This window comes from Triturus cristatus, chromosome 4_2, assembly GCF_964204655.1.
Source record: "Triturus cristatus chromosome 4_2, aTriCri1.1, whole genome shotgun sequence".
Lineage (NCBI taxonomy): Eukaryota > Metazoa > Chordata > Amphibia > Caudata > Salamandridae > Triturus > Triturus cristatus.
In genome coordinates, this window is record NC_140586.1 from 323198281 (window position 1) to 323217368 (window position 19088).

The 19088-nt window shown below is 46.4% G+C and overlaps 1 protein-coding gene across 1 annotated transcript in view; it reads right to left on the minus strand.

Moving 5' to 3' along the window:
- HMCN1 (hemicentin 1) overlaps positions 1-19088 on the minus strand; it is a 1072905-nt gene that overhangs the window by 210442 nt on the left and 843375 nt on the right. The window contains exons 76-77 of the mRNA XM_085601687.1: positions 11500-11621; positions 6413-6577 (exon numbers count right to left, since the gene is read on the minus strand). Coding sequence (XP_085457813.1) covers positions 6413-6577; positions 11500-11621 — 287 coding nt within the window. The remainder of the gene's footprint in view (positions 1-6412; positions 6578-11499; positions 11622-19088) is intronic.

A 19088-nucleotide genomic window follows, 5' to 3' on the forward strand; every position in this document is an offset into this window, starting at 1 on the left:
CACTGCACTTACAGTGCCCAGGAATGGACCTGGGTACTGTAGGGGCACAGGGCTCCTGCTCCTGTGCCCACACCATTGGCAAATGGCACCCAGCTAGAGGGGTGACTGATGTATGCCATGGCAGTGTAGGTGATGGGCATGGCACACAGGGATGTGTGTCATGTCGACTTTGTTTTTGTCTTGCACCCAAACACTCAGCCTGTAAAGGCAGTGTGTGTGTGTAAGGGTACTGGGCCTCTAAGGGTGGCACAATGAGTGCTGCAGCCCTTAGAGGCCTTCCCTGGTCACAAGGCCCTGGGTACCTAGGGTACCATTTACCAGGGGCTGACATGTGGCCAGGGTTTGCCAATTTGGGTTTTGTTTGTTTTAGGGAAGGAACATAGGCCCTGGGCACCTGATTGGCAGGAGTCCAGGGCACACTCAGTCAAAGTACATTCATCAATTCAGCAAAAAGTGGGGGCATACCATGCAAGAAAGATGGCACTTTCTCGCAGTAAAGTATTACCCCTGATAGTGGTGGCTAGTGTATGGATGATGCAGATATCTGAAACAAGGTCCTTAGAACTGTCTGGCCAGCCATAGCCTGTTGACTATCTAAGATGGCCACACAATAAGGCTTAAAGAATTTGTTTGGGGTAGACCATGTGACTGCCTTGCATATGTCAGCCTGCACCCTGTGGGTAAGAAGGACTCTTTTGGCTTTATGGTAGCATGTTTGGATGCACTTGACTATCTATCTGGCAAAACCGGCTTTAGAAATAGCCTTGTCTTTGTTGGGTTTTGCCAAGGCTACAATCAACTGATGGGACCTGCATAAAGGCTTGAGCCTGTCAATCTAATACATGAGAGCACATTCTAAAATCTAAGGTATGAAGGGCTGCTACTGAGTCTGGTTGAGGGAGAAAACAGGCAGCTCTATCATTTTGTTGAGATGGGAAGGGGAAACCACTTTGGAAAGGAACCTTGAGCTGGTTCTGAGAACAGCCCTGTCGCTGTGGACCTGAATGAAGGGTTCTTGGAGTATGAGGGCATGCAACTCACTAACGCATCTAAAAGAGAATTAAAAGCCAGGATAGGTATTGCAAGGGGAAGAATGCAATGACCCAAGGGGGGGCATGAGCCTTGCACAGACCATAATAAGATTCCATGCAAGGGCAGAAAGGACTCTGAAGGGATGACCCACTTGAAGCCCTCCATTAAAGCTTTGATAACTGGGGTGGGAAAGAGGGAAGTGTATTCCCTATTTTGCATGTATGCAGCCACGTGTAGGTGAGACCTTTTAGAAGTGTTGACGAAGTCCATGTGGACCTGAATGAATGCTTCTTGGAGTGTGAGGGCCTGCAACTCACTAAGGTGTCCAAGGAAGATTATAGGAATGAGGAAAACTACTTTCCAGGATAGGAATTTTAGGGGGCAACATGCAATAGTTCAAAAGGGTGGGCGGGGTCATGAGTCTGGCAAAGACCATATTGAGGTACCAAGCAGGGGCAGGGGGGACTCTGGGTGGCCCTCTATAAAAGCTTTGATGACTGGGATGCAAAAGAGGGAGGGGTGTTCCTTATTTTGCATGCATGCAGCCATGGTGGCTAAATGTAGCCATATAAAAGTATAGATGAGGCCTGATTTTTATAGATGAAAAAGATAACAAATTATGTCCTGTATGCTAGGTTTTTGAGGGCCGAAGTGATTGGAGATACATTGGCCGACAAACATCTTCCATTTTGCGCCATAGCAGGCCTGGGTGGTCTGTGCATTTCTGCAGGAGACCCAGGTAACCAAAGTCTAAAACCTCAGTGCTGGGAACTTTGTAAATACTCTTGGAGTGGGGGTAACCTCTAAAGGAAGCACTTTTAATTGGTAATGATGGGCGGTTACCAGAAAGTGAAGGTAGCGCTGGTGGGCAGGAAATGTGGGGATGTGAAAATAGCCATCCTTGAGATCTGGTGCCATTATGTACTTACCTTGTTGGAGCAGAAGGGTGACATCCTGCAGGGTTGTCGTATTCCAATCTTCCAACTTGAGGTATTGGGCAGGAGAGGCATTTCAGTGCTTAAAGGTGGAGGCTCCTTTACTGGAGTTTGCCCCCATCCCCCGGACACTGTTGTTATTGCCCCCGCAGTTACCTCTAGTGTAGTCCCTGCTCATCTGCTGATGGAAATTGTATTGCTTTCTCTGATATGAGTGGGTGGGATCAGGATCAGGAGATGTGGCCTTGGTGCCTCCTCAAGACTGCTGCCTCCAAAAGGAGCCTCTGGAACTTTGAAGGGCATCAACTTGCCGATATTGGTGTCCTTTATTTTCTCCACCATCTCATCAGCCTGAGGCCCAAATAGGTGTTCCCTATCAAACGGCAGGTTGAGAAGAAGCTGCTGATCCTCCAGCTTATACCTCGAAATCGGATGCTGTGTCTTCACCAATGACAGTACAGTGGAGATGGTCTTGCCCTCTGAGACTATCTCTTTCCCCCTTTTCCTGAAACTCTTCAAGCAGATGCTCGACCAACTCCTGCATTTCCTCCCACTGGGCTCTATCATAGAGTTGAGTAGTCCCACAAAGTTGGCTATGTACCTGTGTCCCTCTTGCCGGCTGTGTCCAGCTTCTTACTCTCATCGTCAGGCAGCAGGGCTTCACCTGTGTCTTCAGCAGAAGCCCACTTGCAGGTGGTGTGCTCGACCAGGGAGTCGGTGGGATATGTACCCTGATATGGGCTGGGTCACTAGGGAAGGGGCTTGTACTTCTTCTCAACTTTGTGTTTCAATACCCTGGCCTTCACGAGTTCCTTGAATGTCTCCGGGGCAGACTTGAGCATGCCCTATGATCAGAAACGGCACTGTCCACGCCTTCTTGGAGAGCATCTTGATGAGGAATTCATGTACCACGAGGAAGACTTGCATGACCGCCTTGTGAATGGTATTTGCCCGCTGGATGACCGCATGATAGGTCTTGATATCATCGGAAGGAGATGCCCTGACAGACTAATGGTCAAGGTTTGAGTCGCCTGGGGGTCGCATCATAGTCGTCTTAAGGGCCATCTGTAAGCACTGGCTTGAATGGTGTATCATAGGGGTTGGCAGGCCATAAGGTCTGCCTGGGTCATAAGAGGAGTGTGAGGAGTCCTCTGGTGACTCTGGTGAAGGCAGTGGAGGTGGTGTACGTGGTCTTGGTCATGTTGGTGAAGGAGTTGATTATCTTGGTGGAGGTGAATGTGATGGAGGTGGAGCATAAAAGGGAGGGATAGTACCCCTGACACTCTGCATCTTGGGCATGGAACCCAGGGGTCCTCTGATGCAGGTTCCTACTCAAATGCCAATCTCCTCTTTTGAGGCAAAGTCTCTGTGGGATGTGATAGGGTGGTTTGCTGAAATCCTCCCAGTAAGAGAATAAAGAGGAGCTCCTGTGTTGCATCAAGCTCATCCTGTAGCTTTTGGATGATTAGCTACTCTGAATCCTTGGAGCTGGTTGTCGAGGGTATTATTGGCATTGGCCATGAAGACACTAAAGACTTGGATACTGGCGTCGATGCGGCCTTAGGCTTCGACTGGAGTTGAATCTTTTTAGTGGCCATGAGGCTCAACAGCAGAGAAGAGTCGATGCTCTTGGATGGGCCCTCTCTCGAATCCGAGGTCTTTGATTGGTGCTGACCGGAGACCAAAGTTGGCAGAGGCCCTTGAGTCTTTAGTTTTTGTGAATGGGGCTCATTGCTATACTTCCTTGGGAGCAATGCTCTGCCTAGGCATGAGACCTCTTGTGAGACTTGTGGTGGGTGTAGGAGTTGACTGTACTTACGATTCTGATGGAGTTCTTTATTTGAGGGCCATAGGTTTTGGAAGCTGGTAGAGGCTCTTCTTCCTCCACCAGTTCGGAGCTGCTGGAAGAGATGGCTTCTGGGATGAGCTTTGGCTGTAACAGTGCAATATCTAAAGGGTCAGAATCTACACCTTCCTTGGCGCTGAAGGGTCTTGTTCGCCGAAGATGTCAGGCGTGTAGTGGTGGACTGCTAGTGGTTTTTTTGGGATGCCCAATGCCTTGCTCTTTGGTACCACAGAGTTTCTTTTGACCCAAAGGCTAGGCAAGCTTCACACAAGGTATTGTCAAGGGAGAGGCAGAGGTTACAAACCTTGTGGTGGTCCGGCCACAGGCACTTCGCATTGCACTGGGGGCAATACTGGTAGAGTATCTGTCCCATTGCCCTGTGTGCTTTCTAAAGTGTGGCATTTGTTGATGCTAAGGGGCACGCAGCCATAGAGAGGTCACAAGGGCATTGGGGTTCAGAGACTTCATCAGTGGGTACTGGTCTCTGGATAGTGATGTTGAGTGAAGAACAAGGTCGACAAAGGTTTGTTCCTTCTCTGGGTGTCAGAATTCCCTCTGTAGGCCAAAATAATTATAGAAAACAAGTCAAGTCTTCGAGCCTTGTTGGTACAAGTCCAAACCCAGTGGTGAAAAAATCAGCCTAACATGGAGTCGCTACCCATTAACATTGCCCACTAATGGCTAAGTCACAGTTCGTCCTGTGACTCAAAAGTCTTTTTCGTAGAAAAATAACCTGCAAACATCCAAGCCCAGCACTAGATGGCAGGAGTATGGGGCGCATGTACAAACATTCTTAACATTGCACCTAGGCTTCCTGAAGAGATCTCACTGTCAGAGTCTGAGAGTCTCTAGATGTGTCTCTTTCTGTCTCTCCCTCTCTCTCTTCCTCTGTGCCTCCTTCTTTGTCTATCTTGCTCTCCTCCTCTTTCGTTTGCTGCCTGTCTGTGTCTCTTTATTTCTCTCCATTTATCACTCTCTCACTGGATCTTTTGCTCTTTCTCTCCCTCTCTCACAAACACCCAGACACACCTTCTCCCTGTCTCTGGCTGTCTCTGTCTTTTCTTTATCTCGGTCTGCCTTACTCTCTCTATCTCACTTTTTATACCTCTGCCTCTCCGTATCTTTCTCGATCTCCCTATTTTGCAGTGTCTCTTTCTCTTTTTCTCCTCTCCTCTCTTCCCCTGACTCATCTCTTGTTCGTTCTCTGTTTCTTCTCTTGCAGTCTCTCTATCTCTCTCTTACTCATATACACAGACACTCTGGCAAACTTTGTTTCTCTTCTTTGTTGTCAATGTTGCTGGTGATTTCCATTTGTGACGTATTCTCAAGAAGCATATAAATTATTAATCATATAGTCAGTAACAAAGCTGTACACAGTACACTTTGAAAGTCAACTTTATAAATATGTGTTCACTTTTCATGACACTTGAAAACCCTACCTCACTTTGTAAACCTTGGACCCACCTTGACCAATAATCCCTGGACACATGGACAAAATAGTATTTGGGCCCTGAGTCAAATTTCCATACACTCTGAGAGTTACATGATATCATTTTACCAAATGGGGGTAAATAACCTTAAGGGCCTGATTCACAAAGATAAACTTATACCTTTGTGTAAGTTTACAATTTTTTAGGTATTCATGAACTATGAGTTAATAGTAAGTTTACGAATGCCGAGGCTTTGCATTCGGGGCAGAGAACTCCGCACATAAAAAGATTACACTTACATAAACGTACGCAAAAGTATAAGTTTACCATAGCGAATTAAGCCCCAAGTGATCTAGGGAGAAATGTACAAACAGACAAGTCGCAAATAGTGTTCACAAATTTTGACCTTTCTTTGATTCTGGGATGCGCCCTATGCACTTAAAGTTTGCAACCCAAAAATCTGTAGTAGTAAGGAGTCTGAGAATGACTGCCTAGTGAATTTTATTTAGGCAGGTCACAATTTGTGACTCCCTGTAATTGGCTACAAACACAAGGATGTGGCCTACAAGGAACAATGGACCACCATCTATGTGTTTGCATTGCCAAATTGGAAACTTCTGTTTTTAAAGCAGCTCTTGTTTCTTATAAAAACTATTGTTGCCTTTAAAAATAGGTTGCCTGTTTGGGAACACATCATGGGGAGCAGGTAGTGGTGCATAAAATCCTTGTTTACAGGAGAAAGACGGCCTCTACTGGGTGAAGTTTTGAAAAACAGTTCACGAAGTTTGCAAAGGAAAATCTTTGCACCTTTTCATGAAACTGATTCTGACCTGAAGGATATGAGGTCTCAAAAGTCTACTCAATGTTTCAACATCCTTCCATATTGTATCTATAGCAAACCACAGAACATCTTCATAAGGAGCAGACATCCAGAAAGCAATGGTTTGCTTCACTCAGTAGAAAAAGGTGCCAGGGTCCATAATGCAAGCTAGTAACAAGGATATGCCTGAAACAGTCTTAGCTGGGGTGCAGTGGGTCCCTATCATCTTTGGGCCTTGGTACCATTGCACATGCTACTCTAATAATAGCTAAACCCTTGGGGCCACTGTAACAATGGCAAGCAATTTACATTCTAACAGAGGTGCAGGTGTAGATGTCAGTACACGTACCTGTTGAAAGGATTCTGTAGCCATGTCCTATTGGAAGGAGCTTGAACCCATTCTTTGTCCAGTGTATCGAAGGCGTTGGCACTCCAGCTGCATTGCACGTAATTACTACTGGAGACAGCTTGGTAACTAAAAGGTCTGTCACTTCATCTGCTATGGAAGGAGGCACTGAAACAAAGTTAAAAGTAGAGTGGTAATGGATTCTGTGCCTTTTTGCACATATATCAGTGAAATAACATTAAAAGCAAACGTCCTCACTCTTTACAAAGCCTTTTGTATTACCACAATACACCCATAGCATGTGCTAGGTCCCCGCATTAGAATCTTCTATGTTGTGCTGGCATTCGTTACTGAATCACAATCACTATGATCACGAAAAGAAAATGATATTTCACAGACTAGTTATCTGAATTTTACTTCTTGCATTCAATTAAAAGAATCCACAAAGGAAAACACCATCATTAGAAGTGAGAGGGCTTGAAACACTGGATTGTGATGAAGAAGAAACAAGTTATGTACCCATAACAAATGTTTTGCAGCTTGCATCCCTTAGAGTCACCTGTTATATCATTCTGTCATCTTACTGGTTGGAATATGGTTTTATGAATTTGTAGAATCACTAGTGTAATTGGTCTAAAACAATCATGCTAATCAGCATAGACGATTCGATTATCAAAGCACCCAGAAGAAGTTTAAAAGCGCTAATTGGAGCACTCTCTGGATGTATTAGCACAGGTGCTCATGCAACCATGGTCTTAGCGTCCCATGTGCACATGACAATATTGACTCAATTTTATTTTTATCCTTATTTTAGTTCTTTCAACGAATGTATCTTATGCAATGTTCTTTATTAACTAAGCATTTAATAAAACGTACTTACTTACTTATTTACTTACTAGTTGGAATAGCATCTTGTTTTATTTATTAAAAGTTAAAATGTCAGTCTCTGCCCCAGATGAGTCTCAACTTGCTCTCTATGTTGCTAATTTGAAACCTAGAATACCTCATATTATAGACATCTTTTAAAGGGGAAGAACCCTTTACCACGCAATCTAACCACGTAGTGCCTTTACAACGCGGGTACAACAACGAATGCATCATAACCACGTGTTCTTTTAGCATGCAAGTCGTTACAACGACTTGCTTTAGGGAACTTAACTCCAACAACTTCTCTAGATGTTACACAGACTGGAGTTGGAATAGTAAATTATACTTTTCCAAAGTCCAGCGCTTCTCTAAGGCAAGTCGTTGTAACGACTTGCGTGCTAAAGAGACTTGTAGTAACAACACGTTCGTTGTAGTGCCCATGTTAGAAAGGCATGCATGGGAAAGACTTGCATGGTTCTGTCATACAACCATTTTAAAGATGAGGGAGGAGTTTTATCACTCTGCGTGAAAGTTCTGTGGTAATTAGGAGCTTTAGGAGAAGTGTATTGCAATTGGAAAGTCAAGCAGGGGTTTACCTGAGGACTGAGGAATGCAGGGGGTAGTAAGTATCCATGTTTTGACCCCTCTTTCTCGGGTATTCACAGTTTTACTATAGTCTTTCTGAAATAAATTCTTAAGGGATTCTCACAATGCCGTTTCTCCATTTTAGAACACTCCATATGTACCCAATAAAGACTATACATGTGACAGAAAACAGGCATAATGGGATCCCATAACGCAGGATGCGCTGAGCTCCATCTCGATTCTTCTTTTCAGGATGCAGATGGGGATAGATATTTTGAAAGTTCCAATCACACAGGCAATCTGTCCGAATCTTGGGGGTGCCGGAACGGGTGGAGAGGCCATCAGCGGACCCGTTTGTGGAAGAATTGATCACTATCTACCTTAAACCGAAGGGACTCTCTAACTTCTTTTCAGTTGAGCGGGTACACCGAGTGCCAGGTGGCAGACCGAAACCCGGAGCCCCCCATGATACCTGCTCGCTAGGATTTTCAACTTCCGAGACAGAGACGCTATCTTGCAGAGCGCCCGATCGGTCCCACCGGGGGAATACCGAAACAGCCGTATCACCTTCTTCCCGGACTTCACCCTCAAGGTACAGCGACACCGGCGCAGCTTCCTGGACGTGAAGAAGGCGCTTTGTGACAGGGAACTGAAGTATGCCATGCTCTTCCCCGCCAAGCTGAGGGTAGAATCAGGGGGGAGAGCCCGGTTTTTCACTACCCCTGAGGAGGCCTGGGGCTGGCTTGACGGATGGCGCAAGGCAAGCCAGGACAACAACCACACCCAGGGTGTGAGAGTGGATAGTGACACCCGGGACTCCAACGGAGGCACACCACCCCGGGGGCAGGAGGAGGCGACGGGAGGCATCGAATAATTGGTCTGTATGCTTACTCTTTCGGGGTGGAGGGTTTCTACACTGACTGATGGATGTATTGGAGCAATGGCTCCCCTAAGTGTAACAGACCTGACGATCGAACTGCGCCAGGCTCTCACTGGAGACTTATTTGAACTAGACTCTTTCTGATTCTCCATGATCCCCTAATATTTCTGTATAAGCTACAAAGCACTCTTTAGGCTTTGACTGCTGCTCCTGGAATATCTTTATTACCTGAATGTGATTACCATTTGCCAAATTTTCAGGGACGGGTGCTCGGTTAGGCTACACGTACCCGCAAGTTTTTGAGGGGTGGGCGATAGGCACTCTGCTAGTTTGGGGGATGGGAGGTTTTGACCCCGCCAAGCAGGGAGGCAGGGAGGGGGTTATTGAGCAATGTTTTTCGGGTCTTTGGGGAGTGGGTGTGGGATTGTATTTATGTTTGTGTTGTGTTTTTTTTGTTTCTCAGACATGGCATATTTGATTGGTCTCAAGTAAAAGCAGATGCTGGTTCAGTATCCTTGATGTACTCATTGTTGCAAATAGTAGGGGATACGCCAACGTCTCTCCCGGGGGCCCTGCTGAGTGCTCCTCTCTGGGTCTCCATATACCTTTACAATCGTGTAATGGGCATGGCGACTAGACAGAAGCTTAAATTGCTGTCCTTGAACATAAATGGATTTGGTGACAAGATTAAGAGAGGTGTGGTTCTCCAATTCTTTAAGCGACATTCACCAGATATTGTTCTCCTGCAAGAGACCCACCTGCTGGGGAATGTATGTAAGGCCCTGTCACGGTGGGGCTTCCAGCTAGCGGCCCACTCCACTTTCGGCTCTGGTTCCTGGGGGGTAGGCATCTTAATCCGGAAATCTTTCCCCCTGACTGTTGAGTTGGTCAGCACTGACCCTCTGGGTAGATTTGCTGCCATTTCTGGGATCTGGGAGGGGTCCACACTTAATCTGGTCTCAGTGTATATACCACCAGGCTTATATACACAGGCCTTCATTGATTTCAGCGATCTCCTCCTCGGCTTATCGGATGGGAGGTTGTTGGTTGGGGGCAATTTTAACTCCATTGTCTCTGACTCCCTGGACCGCTGGCCCCAGAAGGATCTGCCGCCCTGCATGTCAAATGCTATCAACCCTATGTTATGATATGTGCACTTTGAGGACCTACTATTTGAATGATCAATGCTGGCAATCTGCTTACTACTGCCTTATAACTGTAACACGCCTTATTTCTTCATAAAAAGAGTTATAAAAAAAAATCACTCAGGCAATCTTCAGCTTGTGACTAGGGGCCAGCTCCACAAAGGTAAACTTAAACAATTGGTTCACACGTCGACCAAGAGTCTAGGTGTGCGACTTTGGGAATTCACAAAGGGCATTTAGAAGTACTATCTTTATGTCCGCTCTCTCTGGGAGGAGATCTGCCCCGAGTTTGGACCAAAAGAAAGTACTCGTAAATCACCTTTGTGAATTCCCAAAGTTGTAAACTTAGACGTTTGGTCTAAGTTTAAACCAAACGTCTAAGTTTACCTTTGTGAATCGGGACCTAGATGTCCAGTTGTGCCCGACTCCATGACAGCTGGGAAAGTGGCCAACAGTGGTACCGAAACTTGGTGTGAGCAGCTGCTAAGAATTGCATCCATTTGGATACATTCAGATCCTGAAGGGTTACTTGCAGTTGAAATGCTTGATGTTGTTTTACAAGTTCCAGCAGATATTCCTGTAAACAGTTTTGTCTCAGTTCTTTTTCTACTCCTCTGTGAATGTGCAGACAGACACACACACACATACTCATGCACACTCTATCATTCTCTTCTTCTCTCTATCTCTGTTTTCTGTGTGTCTCTCCCACTTTGGAACAGTTACACCATGTCAGACAGAGAGCGAAGGAGAGTGAGGTAACCCATTTATCACCCATATTTCCACAACCATGGTAGTGAAACGCGTCACTAGCAGTGATCTGCAGGATAGAATTGTTCCCAGGATGGGGTGGCCTAAGAGAGGAGCCTGTAAGATTAATGGTATTTTATGTAATAGATCTGAAAATTTGTACTCAATAGTTTATTCCCAATTAAAGTAAACCTCTGAAGGGCGAACGTCACCCAAACCGTTGTGAAGAAATACAGGCTTGCTCATTCCTTGTGCTCATTTGGCTTGATGTGGGGATGATATAACAGTAATTTCCAGAACTGTTTTAGCTCCATGCCCAGTCCTGGTCATGGGGTAGAAAGGAGGGTAATTGAGAGGACTATTGTCTCCCATCATGACAGAAGTGCACATCCAGTCAAATGAAGAGCTCCAACATGCAACAGGATGGTGAAAAACACTTTCTAAATAAGTTAAGGAAAGTGTGGCTGCTTATGCACAGTGAAAGTCTGGTGAGCTTCCATGGAAGCAATGATTTTGTTTTAAATGTCTGTACTCATTGCCTGATGAGGTGTGTGTGGAAAAAACCTCTTTATTCACTCGAGAGACCACTAAATCTCTTGTGAATGTATGATGTACCAGTTTTGCTAAATTTTCTTTGATGACGTGCATATATATAATTTTAAAAAGTTTATCACTTTTAGCCTTGGAAGGGACTAGCATCCCTACATAAAAAAGTTAATCTTGTATAAATGGAAACTGTGATATTATGTTGCATATGGCTTCAAAAAATAGGCTTCAGATGGACGTACAAACTTTAGTGTCACTCGAAATATCTGCAATAACTGTCACATATACAGTGATAGTCAACTACACACTCTCTGACTTACCTTGAACAGTTAGGTCGATAGATCTTTGATCTTCTCCTGCTTCGTTAATTACCACACACTCATAAACCCCTGTGTCTTCTACAGTCGGTGAGATAATCACCAGAGAGCCAGAGGACAGAAGCCTAAATAAAAGATAAAAAATTATTGAGGCAATACTTTAATGTGTGAGATTCAACAAACATTTTCATATAGGTCCCATATACTATGCTGCAGAATGGTCATAAAATATTAAGACCAGAGTTTAAAGTGGTAAATCTCTGCAGTGGGGTAGGACTTCCACACAAATGTAACTGTGTGTACATTTAATATCACACACACGGTAGTACTACTAAGTGCTCAACATGCTTCACATACATTTTATTGACATTATGTGTCATGCTAGCATGCTGTCCATGTGATCCCACTATTGACAGAGCTCGTAAATTGATGATAATCAGACTGATAATGTGACCAAACACAACTGTACATTAAGAGTAAAGTCTAAAAGGCTACATAGAACCTAAGGCGTCTTAACATGAATCTCAGCAAGATACCTTGCTGCGCTGCGCTGCACTGCGTGAAAGGGAGAGGACAGGAATGTGCCATATTTAACTATTACATGGCACAATCCTGTTGTCTGCCTGCGCTGATGCACAATCTTCTGCCAAGCACCAACGCAGGCACTCTTGCGCCTTGATGCAAGAGTGCCTGTGCTGTAGGCAGAATTGTTTTTGGGTAGGAAGGGGCAGTACAGTACAGTACACATAGAAAGAGGAAAGAAGAAAACGCCTCAGAGGATTGCTTTTGTGCAGGAAGGTGCCCCTTCCGCCCCAGGAAAGGCTTAGCATTTTAATGCATTCCCAGGTCTACTACTCATGATAAACATTGGAATGCACCAAAATCCACGAGTGGATGCGCGGGACTACCCATGAAACGCCTCCATGGTGCAGAGGATCGCAAAGCAGTGATTTGCTCTACCATGCGTTACTCCACATTTACCAAGCACTGCAGGGCCTTGGAAGGTAGTCTTGCGATGCTTGGTAAATCTGAATTTAGTTTTGTGTTGCCTTTGCATTACCCTGCATGACACAAGCGCAACGCAAAACTATGATTACTCACTGCCTCATACTCTTTATGAGTATGTTTCACACCGTCCTGCTGTTTATCCACAAAGGTGTAACACAGGGACACCCTTACAGATTCCTTTGGTTTTTTACCCTGATACCATACATTTAGCTCAGCTCGAGTAAGATCCACTTTTGACATTATGTTAATAGGACTAGGTCACATCCAGATAATACTTATTAAGACATCTCAGCCGGTCAACTTTTCTGCCACATGATGTCTCAACTCCCTGCATCATAACCAGTCTGTATCATAACGAGTCTAGTCAGGCAGATCCACGAAGAGACAAGATGGCGGAGCTGCTACTTCTGTTTTCCGCATCACGAGGTCACCTTTAAAACGTAAGCGGCATCTCAGTACCGGCAATATCCAGACGTCGGGGAGACATGTTGGATTACCGGCACTGCCTGCATTCACGATCCGGTAAGTGTAGACCGCTTAGGAGTGTGGCTGTGTGTCGCATCTATTTCTCCGCATTTGCACCCTTGGCCCGTTAACTCCACCGGCAGGGTCGCCCTTGGGTACTTCTACCAATTTCTCACATACTACTGTTTGTCTCTCTGCTCACTTCACGGGACCACGTTTACACTGACTACCCGTCAGGTTTCTTAATTCTCTACGAGGACACATTGCCGCCCTATGTAGATGACCGGGTTTTATTAGGGATCTGAGTTCCGTGTTTTACCTGAGCCTGCATGTACCCGACACTATTCACTGACGACCTATCACCGCACTCAATCCATAGGCACGAATATCTTACAATATTGTCGTTATGACACCCTACCTCTGCTGAGCTACTGTTTGTTCACCTTAACAATGGTGACATCAGGGCTCTATGTGCTTTGTAGGACTCGTCTTCACATGATTTGAGCCTGCATAAACTCTTCACGATTCATTTGCATTAATCGCCGCACTTAACCCGTAGGCACAATTATACCATAATATCTTTATGACGCCTGTCACAGCCGAGCTACGTTTCCCTGGGACCTTAGTCATTGTATATCTACCACAAGCGACATCCTGCCATGTATTGATATGTACAGGATCGGATTCTTGTTGACAAAGGGGTCTCCCACCGAGTACATCCGTCTATGGTAGACACTCACCTTTAACTCACGGACGATTCAGACTCACAACATCCGGGAACATGCCCATAGCTTACGCCGATTGTTCCCCTTTCAGGCAATAGACACACGTAGTCCCGTTCAGCCAGTTTCTCTGGATGCTCTGTGTGTGACTATCTTTAGCTCTGATCTCCGTTATGTCACATTTCAGTTGGCCCGTTCATGTGGTCGGTCTCCTCCCCTTCATCTATGAAGTAAGACTACCCACCAAGTGAGGTAAGTCTTAATTTAATCCCTCTTTGGAGGGCCTGGTACGATCAGTATGTGTAGTCCTTCTAGGCTACACTTTTTAACCATTGCGCCTTCTTCATGCGAGCTTATGAGTAATTTTAATTGTAATTTTTTCTGTGCTTACCATATACTTGAGATATGAACCCTGGTTACTGCACCTCTCCCACCGATTTGGGTATGAGGTCTTAACTCTGCCTGGCGATCTACTCGTTTGACGGTATGGTTTGCTGTCGCTGTGTTTCTCTTTTCTTTTCTCTTCCCCCTGTACTTAGGTGGAGAGAGACTGCGGGTTCCATCAACTGGAACCAGACTATTACATACTGCACTCCCCGAATTATATAAGGGGTGCATCTCTAGGACCACATTTTGGAAATACCCCCTGTGAGAAAGTGGCTCAGTATATACTGTTCCCTAATAGGTACAGGGTGTAAAGAGTCCACAGTCCCCAAGGGTTTGGCAGAGGCTAAAGTTAGATATAACCTTACTCTCTAAAGTGGTAGCTTGGTCGAGCAGTAAGGCAGTATCAGAGGACAGTGTAAAGCATTTGTTGTACACACTCAGTCAGCAAATGGTCTCACACACTCAATAACTCAACTCTAGGCCAATGGTTTATATATAAAAAATATATGCTTGTTTTATTTTAGAACCAACAATTGGCATTAAAATATACTTTCTCAGAATGAGATGCTTTATATAAATACTTTTGCAATATGCAATTGACTTTTGTAAACAGTTACAAGTGGTTGCAATAGGCAACACTATTTTAAACACAACAATGCATTGAGCTCAATGGAAATTTCAAGTTATTTGCAACAGACTACTTTTAGGATTACTTTTGGAATTCCAGGACTGGATCCTAGATTCAGTCCTGGGTCAGTACTTAGAATCAAGTGATGAAAGTCGACTTAATTACTGTGATGATTTTTAGACAATATTTTGCTATTTTAAAAGTTGACAAAATATTTCATAGAAAACAGTTAATGATTCCCTATGGAAGAAAATTCAAGTTGCAGGTACAGTATGTTCTTGTTACTTTTGTAATCCAGTACTGGGTACCTAGATTCAGTAGTGGGACCTTTATCCAAAACAGGTAAGTAATTACGTTTTCAGATATTATACGATTTTTAAAGAATATTTAAAGATGGCAGAAGAAATTTCACAGAAAAACAGTCAATGATTTCCTATGGGAGAAAATTGGGTTACTGGTAAGTACAGTTGTAAGTATTTTTCAGAGTCAGTGCTGGGCACCAAGATACAGCACTGGGAGCTCACCTAAGAGCAGGTGAGTATTTTTGTTTTCGTTACTCGGCTGATTTTTGGTGAATATTTTAAGATTTGAAAAGTCCACACTTAGAAGAAATTTCAGGAAAAAGCCAGTCAATGTTACCCTATGAAGAAAATAGAGTTATCGGTTTAAAGGTAAGTATTCGACTGGCAGAGTTGAGGTTCTGGGCATAGACTCAGGGGTCCCCCAGGGTCAGGTAGGTACAGTTGGTTCACCCTCAGCGGCACTGGGGCGGCCGGGTGCAGAGAGAGTTAGGCCAAATGTTATCCTATGAGGGATAGGGGGGCCTTGGTTGGTGGCTGCTGACTAGCAAGCCACGCTGCTGTGGGAGCTGGGCTCCTGGTCACTTACTCAGGGCAAGTGGGGAAGTGGGTAGGTGTAGAGGTTGCACTGCCAGGGCCACTCGGGCGGCTGGGTGCAGGGTGCTTTTGAGCCTTCGGGTGCTCAATTGATTTCAGTGGGAAATCTCCGGTTTAGAAAAAGACTGCAAGCTCGGGGACGAGGATTCTTCAGGTGCCACCACCACTTCGAGAGGTAAGTTGGGTAGTTGGAGGATAGGTAGGTACCCCGGGATCGGGCACAGGGGGGCGCGGTGCGCCGCGTGCAGGGGTGCCTTTTGGTGTCGGGAAATCTTACCCTCTGTTGATCGCGGTAGGGGGGGCACCTTGTTCTGAGGCAGCAGGCTTCTTCAGGAGTGTCGAGGGAGGTCCTTGGGTGCCGGACTCGGGGGCACAGTCGCCGTGGGGTTGTCCTCGTGGTCTTTGTTCACTCCGGCACCGGTCAGGCTTGGCTGGTGCAGAGTGTGCTGGGTTCGCGGTTCCGGGCTGCTGCCAGGGATTAGAAGTAGGTTTTGAGTAGTGCCTTTACTCATGGGAGTCCCAGGGACTTAGAGCCAAAAGGTAGCCATGTCCTCCGGGGTTTGTGAGGTTGCTGGCCACAAGAGATGCCGGGTTGGAGCAGGAGCAGGTTTGAGGGTCGGCAGGCCGGTCGGGCTGGGGCCAAAGCAGTTGGTGTCTTCCTCTTCTTAGCAGCTGCAGGGCAGGTCTTCTTTCTTCTTGCTCTTCTTTGTATTTCGGAATCTAGAATCTGGGGAAGGAAGGTTCAGGGTGCCCCTAAATACTAGATTTAGGGGCGTTACAGGTAGGTGAAGGGCAGGGACCAATGGGTCCCTGTCCTGGGGTGGATACACCCCCTATCCTGCCTCTCTCCTGTGGGAGGGGGGCAGTAGCCTAGTCCTGATTGGGTAGGGCTTCCCATCTTCAAGATGGCGAGAGCCCGGGGATGTGCTTCACCTCGCCTCCCCCACCTGAGGGGTGGGGTTGGCAGGCTGGCACATCCCCTGTCCTTATTTGGGGTTTCTGGCCAAGCTTCCTGCCAGAGTGGGGGGTTGCAGTGGCCTGGGGAAGCTCACAGAGGCGGCATGCCTTTGAAGCTTCCCCCTGCCCATCCTGGGGGAGGAGATTTAGCACCTCACCCAGGATGTGCATTGTTGCAGGCCCAGGAGAGCAGGGGCTCTCCTACCCAGGGGTCCAGCAACATGTCTGCTGTGTGGCAGCCTAGGCAGCCTCAGAGCAGACGTGGATTGTAGGTTAGGTTTTAGGGGGCATCTCTAAGATGCCCCCTGGGGTGCTTGGTACATTAAATCCCACACTGGCATCAGTGTGGGTTTAATGTGCTGAGAAGTTTGATATCAAACTTCTCAGTCTTCAGTGCTGCCTTTATGGTGCTGTGGAGTTCGTGTTTGACGAGCTCTCAGCACCATGCACTCTTAAATGGCAGCACTGCACTTACAGTGCCCAGGAATGGACCTGTGTACTGTAGGGGCACAGGGCTCCTGCTCCTGTGCCCACACGATGGGCATAGGGCACCCAGCGAGATGGGTGGCAGATGTGTGTCATGGCAGTGTAGGTGATGGGCATGGCACACAGGGATGTGTGCCTTGTCGACCCTTTATCTTGTCTTGCACCCAGACACCCAGCCTGCAAGGGCAGTGGGTGGGTGTAAGGGTACAGGGCCTCTAAGGGTGTCACAATGAGTGCTGCAGCCCTTAGAGGCCTTCCCTGTTCACAAGGCCCTGGGTACCTAGGGTACCATTTACCAGGGGCTGACATGTAGCCAGGGTTTGCTAATTTGTGTTTTGTGTTTTTAGGGAAGGAACATAGGCCCTGGGCACCTGATTGGCAGGAGTCCAGGGTACACTCAGTCAAAGTAATTTCAGCAATTCAGCAAAAAGTGGGGGCATACCATGCAAGAAAGATCGCACTTTCTCACACCCCCTAGAGATCTTTTGGTCCTGAAGAAGTGCCGCTCGACTTCGGAGCCCCTATGGCACGAAACATGTCAACCACATACACATAAAAGCTACCCAGGTACCTTATGACCTACTGGTAGCCACACTGTTTTTACTTAGTCCCGGTCCTACTTCTGGAATAAAAAGGTCCTTAGGACCGGTACCTTTTTTAAATCACTGACCACCCTATACACACCATCACTCAATTCCTTTTTGAACCCAAATACACACCATTCACATACGGCGTTCTCAGATCAAAAGAACTCCGCTAAAGATGCCACCAGGCCCGTCGGACATTGCAGCGCCGGTCTGACGGGGAGCGCCCTATGATGAAGCATGACACCCTAACAGGTGTGTGAGGGCATTACGATCTAAAATAGAGATTCCCCAGCGACGCAAACAATAGGCAGTTAGTGTCTTACTTGACATCTGTCTTATAGAGGAACTATCTCCTTCTTTTTGATTTAAATACCTTTGTGAATAGACACATATGTTGCATCTTTTCCTACAGCAGTGTGCAACCTCTCTGATCACACATATTAACCTTTATGCCCTGTCCTGCGTGCTCTGCTTGACAACTCTGTGCTGACCTCACAACGTTGAATTGTGGCAACTAGAGAGTACCTATACTTAGTGCAATGATTATTAGTCCAGGAAAGAGGACCAGGTGCTAGCAATCACATATAGTAAAGGTGTAATTGTTTGAATTATATTATGGGATGTTGCAATTGGATATTATCTAAGCCACACCTAGCCAGTGGTAATACCATGTTCAGATTTGATTGTTCAGTAGATGTGAGAAAGTGCCATCTTTCTTGCATGGTATGCCCCGCACGTTTTGCTGAAATGCTGATGTACTTTGACTGAGTGCACCCTGGGCTCCTGCCAATCAGGTACCCAGGGCCTGTGTTCCTTCCCTAAAACTGCATGACAGCCTAAACCCAATTGGCATTTCGCGCCACAGGTCAGCCCCTTGTAAATGGTACCATAGGTACCCAGGGCACTGTGACCAGAGAAGGCCCCTAAGGGCTGCAGCACTTATTGTGCCACCCTTAGAGGCCCTGTACCCTTACACACACACACACACACACACACACTGCCTTTGCAGGCTGAGTGTCTGGGTGCAGAACTAAACAGAGAGTCGACATGGCACACCTCCCTGTGTTCCATGACCACAACACACACTGCCCTGGCATACATCAGCCACCCCTCTAGCTGGGTGCCCTATGCCAGTGGTGTGGGTACAGGTGCATGAGCCCTGTGCCCCTACAGTACCCAGGTCCATTCCTGGGCACTGTAAGTGCAGTGCTGCCATTTAAGAGTATATGGTGCTGGGAGCTCGTCAACACGAACTCCACAGCACCATGATGGCTGCACCGAAGAATGAGAAGTTTGATATCAAACTTCTCAGCACATTAAACCCGCCCTGATGCCAGTGTGGGATTTAATGTACAATGCCTGACAGAGGGCATCTTAGAGATGCCCCCTCAACCTAACCTACAATCCACGTCTTGTCTGAGGGGCTGCCTCGGCTGCCACACAGCAGACATGTTGC